The sequence below is a fragment of the Triticum dicoccoides genome, chromosome 5B (genome assembly GCF_002162155.2).
Source record: "Triticum dicoccoides isolate Atlit2015 ecotype Zavitan chromosome 5B, WEW_v2.0, whole genome shotgun sequence".
NCBI lineage: Eukaryota > Viridiplantae > Streptophyta > Magnoliopsida > Poales > Poaceae > Triticum > Triticum dicoccoides.
Genome location: NC_041389.1, coordinates 545088973 through 545097028, shown reverse-complemented (window position 1 = coordinate 545097028; position 8056 = coordinate 545088973). Strand labels below are relative to the sequence as shown.

The following is an 8056-nucleotide window of genomic DNA, read 5'->3' as shown; positions in this document are numbered from 1 at the left end:
GGAGTTTCAATCGGACACTGAGAAAGATAGGGGCTTATTGTTGCCTCCCAACATATTCACCTTTAGGTGATGTCAACAATAATAGTCCATGCTAACTTACATCCAATTGGATATATATATCAAGATCTTTTAAACACGAGGAGCTTGCCAAAGGATAAAATGAAAATGGGAAAGGTGAAGATCACCTTGACTCAAGCATAAAGTAAAATCATAAAGTAAAAGATAGGCCCTTCGCAGAGGGAAGCGGAGGTTGTCATGTGCTTTTAGGGTTGGATGCACATAATCTTAATGCAAAAGAACATCACTCTATATTGCCACTTGTATATGGACCTTTATTATGCAGTCCGTCGCTTTTATTGCTTCCATAACAAGATCGTATAAAGCTTATTTTCTCTGCACTAATAAGTCATACATATTTAAATAGCAATTTTTATTGCCTGCAACATGACAACTTACTTGAAGGATCTTACTCAATCCATAGGTAGGTATGGTGGACTCTCATGGCAAAATCTGGGTTTAAGGATATTTGGAAGCACAAGTAGTATCTCTACTTGGTGCAAGGAATTTGGCTAGCATGAGGGGGAAAGGTGTTGGGGAACGTAGTAATTTCAAAAAAAATCCTACGCACACGCAAGATCATGCTGATGCACAGCAACGAGAGGGGAGATTATTGTCCACGTACCCTCGTAGACCGAAAACGGAAGCGTTAGAACAACGCGGTTGATGTAGTCGTACGTCTTCACGGCCCGACCGATCAAGCACCGAAACTACGGCACCTCTGAGTTCTAGCACACGTTCAGCTCGATGACGTCCCTCGAACTTCAATCCAGCCGAGTGTCGACGGAGAGTTCCGTCAGCACGATGGCGTGGTGACAATCTTGATGTTCTACCGTCATAGGGCTTCGCCTAAGCACCGCTACAATATTATCGAGGAGGGCTATGGTGGAGGGGGTCACCGCACACGGCTAAGAAATCAAGAGATAAATTGTTGTGTCTAGAGGTGCCCCCTTGCCCCCGTATATAAAGGAGCAAGGGGGAGGGGGCGGCCGGCCTAGGAGGGGGGCGCCATGGGGAGTTCTACTCCCACCAGGAGTAGGACTCCCTCGTTCCTTGTTGGACTAGGAGAATGGGGGAGGAAAGGGAGAGGAGGAGAAGGAAAGAGGGGGCCGGCCCCCCTTGCCCTAAACCAATTCGGTTTGGGCCTTGGGGGGCGCACCCCACACTCCCCTTGCTGCCCTCTATTTCCACTAAGGCCCATGTAGGCCCATTAAGCCCCCGGGGGGTTCCGGTAACCCCTCGGTACTCCGGTAAAATCCCGATTTCACTTGGAACACTTCCGACATCCAAATATAGGCTTCTAATCTATCAATCTTCATGTCTCGACCATTTCGAGACTTGTCGGGGATATACCCCGCGGTGTAAACCGGCCGAAAGTTAACCCGGCCGGACTTGGCGGTTTATTTGAGACCCCGCTGACACCTAGCGGTTCACGACTCATTGGTAATCCGGCAGGCGGGTGCGAGGAGCGACAAGACCTGGTGGCCCAACAGGCGGTTCATGAAGGCCGGTTCATACTATGGTGGGTCGGTTTAAGAGGAAAGGCATAAGGAATATTTGTCTTACAAGGAGTTAAGACCTGGACTTGTATCCGGTTTGTATTAGAGATAGACTAGTCCTAATCCTAATAGGACTCCACATGTAACCCGCCCCTTTAACATATATAAGGAGGGGCAGGGCTCCCCAAAGAGGGACAAGCTACAAGCAAGAAGAAATAATCTTAGGACTAGACACAAAGAGGAGAGCGGTTTATGGTGACTCCCTCGTGATGATAATGAGACCTAGCCTCAAACATCATGTAGGGTTTTTATCGGATGATGTTTCCCGGGGCCCGAAGCTGTCTAAATCCCTGTCTTGTGTTGCGTCTCTCGATTCCGCTCAACCCTCTCAAGCTACCACATAGATGCGTTGGCCTCGCGACTAAGTCCTTGCAAGAGGACATCTGCCATGACAATTCCACGACAGTTGGCGCCCACCGTGGGGCCCGCACACGGTGGTGTTGAGTTCTTGAAGGGATCTTTTTTAGGGTTCGAGAAGTTTGCAATTTTTTCCGAATGAAGAATAGCCGGTTTGGAAGGATTTATGTCAGCTTCAAGATCATCAGTCCAGATTTATGGTTAGGAAGGAATTAGGGTTACGCTGGAGATTACAAGTCAAGCCGCTGTTATGACTCGGATTCGCTGCGGTGATTTTTGGTCAAACCGCCTCTGTCGCTGCGTGTGGCTCAAGTTTTTTCTCAGGACCACAGCAGCTCATCATCGAGACGTCAATGGATGGCCCTGTTTCTTTTTGGGACTTTCTAATTAACATCCGGCTGAAAACCAATTGGGTTTCAGCCGGATTTTTCAGCTAACTAGTAATGCGACAATTGCCTTCTGTACCTTGTCCCCTGTATGTACCTTTTCCTGTCTCACTCGTTTAAACAAACCACATATATCAAACAGAAACTTAACGGGTCCACCCCCTCCTTCTCTAACCCGGACAGAAAAGCAACAAAGTGATGACGTTTCCTCCATGTTCTGGGACACAAGCTTGAAGAAGAACATGGCTGAAGAAGCAAAGGATTCACAGGTAAACATTCCCTTCTTTTGAATTCGCCATACATCTAGCATGAGTAAAATAGATCTCTCTCATGAACGTGTACATCTGAAAGAAACAACAGTGTGTGGATCATTACATAGCTGAAGAAACACATCAGATTCCCAAACCAAATCTAAGATCATAGGCAGGATAATCATGAAAAAAAAACTTACTAAAACTATAAGAAAATATAACACAGTTCAAATCCTCACTTACTTGCTGCAGGGACCAAAAGTTGAGCTCTGGAACTGTACTTATGTGTCACAAAAAGAACACTAGAACCAGGAAGAATACTAGACCAAAGTAGTCTAGGGAGACATGAACAGAGAAACTACTTGCAAGTTTACGAATTCATTTACAACACATGGTCAAAAGAAAAAAGGATTAAGGGGAGCATGTTCAGGAAGATATGAAATCATTTAGGGAAAAAATGCTTGAACAAAAAAGTCTAGGAATAATGTATTTTCAGAAAGCTATGACTATATTTTCAGATACTTTTGCACTCACAAAGAAATGTACACTAATCAGAAACTATGATGATGTTTACAAATTTACTCCTGAGGAAAAGCAATGAATATATGACAGAATTTTATAAACTTTGGAATTGTATACAAACACCTTTTATTTGTACTTGAAGCTCGAAATGCTATGACCTTTTACTTGTAATTTTGAATGAGTACACACTGAAACTAAAATGATCATTACATATGATTTAGGACAATGATCAGATAAAAAAAACTGGAAAAATATCAGGCTACGCACTAATACTATTGGCACAAACAATGTAGATAGTTCTTGTTTATTCAATAACGATTCACTGCTATACTTTTTTTTAAATAATATGCACAGGTGCCTGCAATGGGATCAAAGGGAATGGAATCTAGCATGAAAGTGGAGGAGCTGTAACTCGAACATGACCAAGCTGATTTCCTTAATGTATGACTTTATTGTAGCATTAGAAACTGAAAAAATGAACAAACATATTCAATTATCCTTTTCTAACTTGATTCTTGACAAAATAACAGAGTCGGGCATACACTTTTACTCAACTACTTCAAGCGCAAATGATGTACAAGGTACTATCACTGAAATTTACATATAAGATGACAGGTAAAGAAATCCTGCAAAAAAAATCGGAGCTAATGCAAAAAATATTGTTCTACTTTGAGCAGCAACAGGTTGCTACCAAAGCAAAAGAGCAGATCACAATCCACAGAGCACTCTCGTTATAAACTTAAAATCCAGAGATCACCAGAAAAAGCAATAAGAACTAGCATTCTCTAGTTCACTGAATGTTACTCTCTCCGTAATGAAATATAAGAGCGTTTAGATCACTAAAGTAGTGATCTAAACGCCTTTATATTTCTTTACAGAGGGAGTACAACATACACAGATGAGCAGATCATACACAATAGCAAAATCTAACAAGTGTTTTTACACTGGTTACAGAGGAGCAGAAAAAGAACCTGTCAAACTAAATTACACTGGCAGATAAGGAATTTACAGTGGCAGACAAACTATAATTACAGTACTAGACCATTAAAATTTCACTGGTAAGCAATAGAGATCACAGTAGTGGACCAGGATGAAAAATTCTTTGTAATTACATTTTAAATTACATCGCTAGACCACTGGAATTACAGTGTAAGCAAACTGTAATTCTAGTGCTAGACCACTGGAACTACAGTGTAAAATACAGTGTATTATATAGAGAAACCAATTTGTTCCTGTTCAGAATCCAAAATGAAACTATGACTGAATATTAGAAACTTTGGAACTGTATAAAATAGCAAATTACTGTCACTTGAACTTAGAATTACTATGATCTTTTAAATGTAATTACTATGAAGATCACACTGAACTAAAAAAACTAAGCACTGATACTACATAGTACACACAAGAAACCAAATTTGGACCGTCCTTTGTACCCTCGTTTGACAAAACATTACCAGCAGATTTACTAACTGACGAATCATTTGATGCTTTCTTCGTAGATTCAAGAGCAAGAGACTTTTGCAACCTACACAGCAAAACCAAAATGACATCAGGGTAAAAAATAAAATAAAGAAACAACCAAATGCATGAAAGTAAATTAAACAAGACAGAGATTGGCTACCTGAAAAATGCTCAGACCAAAAAATCCACATAATTGACCCTAGTCAACTGCAGAGTACAAGGGTAAAAACCAAAATAACATCCCTAGTCAAATTCACTAAGGGTAGAATCCACTGAAATATTATAGTGTCTGTAAGCCCACTGAGAATTACACTGCAAATCCAATAAGAATTACACTATAAAATCCACTAAAGATAATACATGAATAATCCACATAATAGTCCCTAGTCAAATGCAGATTACAAGGGTAAAAACCCACTAACAGACCCTAGCCAAAATACACTAAGAATTACAGAGTAAATACACTGAAAATTACACTGTAAAAATCAAGAGTTACAGTGCAAATACAAGGTAAATCCAAGAAAAACTAATAGTCACTATAAAGACACTAAGGATTACAGTGTAACTCCACTAAGAATTACACTGTAAAAATCAAGAGATATAGTGTAATTTTTATAGGATTACAATGAAAGATCAACTAAAAACTACAGAGTAAATTCACTAAGAACTACAGTGTAGATCCACTGCAAATTACAGTATAAATCCAATAAACATACAATATAAATCCACTAAAAATTACAGTGTAAATTCACTTAAAATTACAGTGTAAATCCACTAAGAAATTACACTGTAAATGCACTGAGAATTACAGTGTTAAACAGTAAGAAAACACACTGTAAATCCACTAAGAAAACAGGGATTTCTAGTAAAACAATCAGACATTTACATAGCTGAAAATGAAAAGGACATTTTGTCTCACAGAAACACAAAGAACAGAGCTGAAGTCTGCAAGCGAAACACACTACATACGACAACATAAGCTTGTTGACTAGCTATACAAGCAAAATCGCAAAAAACACTACATATAAACCTACATCAACAAACGACCCAGGGGATATATAACCTATAGCCACAAACAAAAACACTAGAGAATCCAAGGTGCGTGAGCAGGGCACTAAAGTCACTGAAACACGATCCAGCATATACGAAATTAGCAGCTGCCCACGACAACCACCAGAATTCCAACTACTAACCGAAACAGATCAAATAAAACCTACAAGGTATTCCCTAGCATAGCACACAAGACAGATGAGATTCAATACCACTAACAAACGCAACAAGGCATCTGCATCAAAATAGCTGCGGGGGATTACCACATGCGAGATCCAAAGGGGGATAAGTAGCAGATCTGACTGACAAATCCCTACACACTACCAAATCAGACTTGAGGATCAAGCTACATACCGAATACGACGCACAGAAATGCCGAGCGAAGAAAAATGGGGCCGGCGATGGGGCGGAACCGAGAGATGTTGCAGACCTCTAGCGGGGGAAAAGGTGAAGGAGAAGGAGGTGGCGGGGCAGCCGGAGGAAGAGCGCCGGACGCCTGACAACCACCCTTCTGAATCAAGCGGACAGGGCAGCTCAGTCGCCATGGATCTCTTTCTCTCTGTCTCTCTCGACACGGGAGGGGATGGGACAGAGGCACGACGCGGGGCCGAAGCAAGAGAAAACGCAAACGGGTCTCCCCAGAAATTGAGCGGGCCCGATAAGAAAACAAATCAACTGATAGGATAAGAAAAAAAACGAAAACACAAATCTCGGAACAGAGAACGGACGGCTCACAAAACGGATGAAAGCCAAAAGATTTCATCCAGATGAAAATTATCATTCCCGTTCTTTTTTCCATAGTGAGGAAAAAATCCAGCGAAGCACCGTATCAAATTCCCATCTTAAACCGGACTCGGACTCGTCGACTGCGCTCCCGTCTCCCGAGTCACCGGGCAACTCCGCCTCGGATCCAACCTGAATCGCCGCCGTCCTTGTTGCTGAGCTGCCCCAGTCTCGATGTGAAGCCATGGCTTATCCAAGCGCGCCTCGTCTCCTTCCGCTGGATTCCGCCTCGGCCCTCTCCGCACCGAGATTTTCCTTAACTCCGCCCGGCCTCAAGGACCTGCCGGAGCAGCCTCGTCGCTTGCCTGCGCCGAGCCCACCGAGCCGCCGTGTTCCTTCCCTGAGCCGCCACGGAGTCATCGGAGCCTCGACTGCTTCATGTGCATCCTCAAATTCGCCTGCGGGCGCCTTCTCCACGGCCCCGCCGCCGACCGCCAGCGTCGCCTCTGCGCTCTTCCTCTGGCCGCATCTGCCTCAAGTCGCCGTGGCTCACCCCTGCCACGGCCTTCCTCGAGCCGTCCTGCGCCTCTAGGTCACTCTGCCGCCATGGGTCACCGCACTGCCGCGCTGCCGCACTGCCAAAGTCGCCGTTGCCGTCGCGTACTTCTTGCCTTGAGCCTCCCAGGCCGTCCTCTGCTATAGCATGCTGAGCTGGGTCCGTTTTCTACCTTATGCCCTGCGCGGCCGTTCCTGCCGTTTCTTCTACCAAGACTCGTCTCCGTGTTGCCAAGACGCCCCTGCTGGTGTGGTCTTGACTCACCAATACAAAACAAAATTGGGGGTTCAGCCAGAGGACAATGGAGCAGTGCATACATGTGCATGATGATTCGAAGGCTAATCTGCCGATAATAATGAAGCAGGACTCCCCGTGAGCAAGTACTGCTATTGTGTTTACAACAGGTTGATGCCGGTCAAAGTGCTGGATTAAAACCCAAAGACCAGAAGCAAAGTACACTGGTAGATCAATTACATCAAGGCTGATTTGATTAATTATTGGTGGGCTACTACCACGTGTGGAGGCCTGGTACAATACTCCAAAGGCTATGACATTTGTAGAGAAGAATTTCATCTATTATTCCACGCTGCACATTATCAAAGTCCGCGCCCATCCGGCAAATACCAGGTGCTATTTACCCTATCTATTTTTAAGTACATATTAATTCATCCGAGCAAAACTACTTTGCCCTGCTATATTTTATATGCAGGAGAATTATTCATTAGAAAATGGTATTATACTGCGGAGATGGAGGCGCGCCAACATCATTCAGCACAGGTGGCCGTTTCTTGCGACCGCACCGGCTCACAAACACCAACCAAGACCTCTGGCGAGCCGCCTTGCTTCAAGCCGCCATCGCCGTGGCCATGACCCGCCACGGCCTTGTATTACTTCGGACGCGCTCCGCCACATGCCGCTGTTGCCGATTCGTCTCTGTTCCAAGTTACTGCTGCATCCCACATAAAACCAAGTACTAGTAGTACTTTGTCTATTCAAAAATTAAAATCGCAGTACAAGACATCCTGGACAGATTCTAGCGGACATTTTATGTCTGTTGTTCAAATACATCAGGTGATATCCATCTAAGATTATTTTATTAGCGCATATTGTTTTTTGTCAAAAAAACAATCACTT

The 8056-nt window shown here is 43.5% G+C and overlaps 1 protein-coding gene across 2 annotated transcripts; it reads right to left on the bottom strand.

Moving 5' to 3' along the window:
- Nucleotides 1-2435: 2435 nt before the first annotated feature.
- Nucleotides 2436-6245, bottom strand: LOC119306082. Of its 2 annotated transcripts, none has more exons than XM_037582415.1 (3): nt 5998-6245; nt 4587-4657; nt 2436-3326 (listed from the first exon to the last, which is right to left on the bottom strand). In XM_037582415.1, exons 1-3 carry the CDS (start codon nt 6186-6188, stop codon nt 3259-3261), a joined length of 330 nt encoding a protein of 109 aa, XP_037438312.1. In that variant the 5' UTR covers nt 6189-6245; the 3' UTR covers nt 2436-3258. The 2 variants fall into 2 exon arrangements, with proteins under 2 accessions (XP_037438312.1, XP_037438313.1); XM_037582416.1 differs by having other exon boundaries at nt 2436-2703.
- Between the last annotated feature and the right edge of the window lie 1811 nt (nt 6246-8056).

Excerpts from the sequence above, each read along its gene's own strand:
- LOC119306082 (XM_037582415.1), bottom strand. The coding sequence starts at position 6,188 with ATGGCGACTGAGCTGCCCTGTCCGCTTGATTCAGAAGGGTGGTTGTCA. Across the intron at positions 4,658-5,997 it reads ATTTCTGTGCGTCGTATTCG|GTTGCAAAAGTCTCTTGCTC; the intron begins GTATGTAGCTTG and ends TTTGCTGTGTAG. Across the intron at positions 3,327-4,586 it reads GTCAGTTAGTAAATCTGCTG|TTTCAGTGTGTACTCATTCA; the intron begins GTAATGTTTTGT and ends TGATCATTTTAG.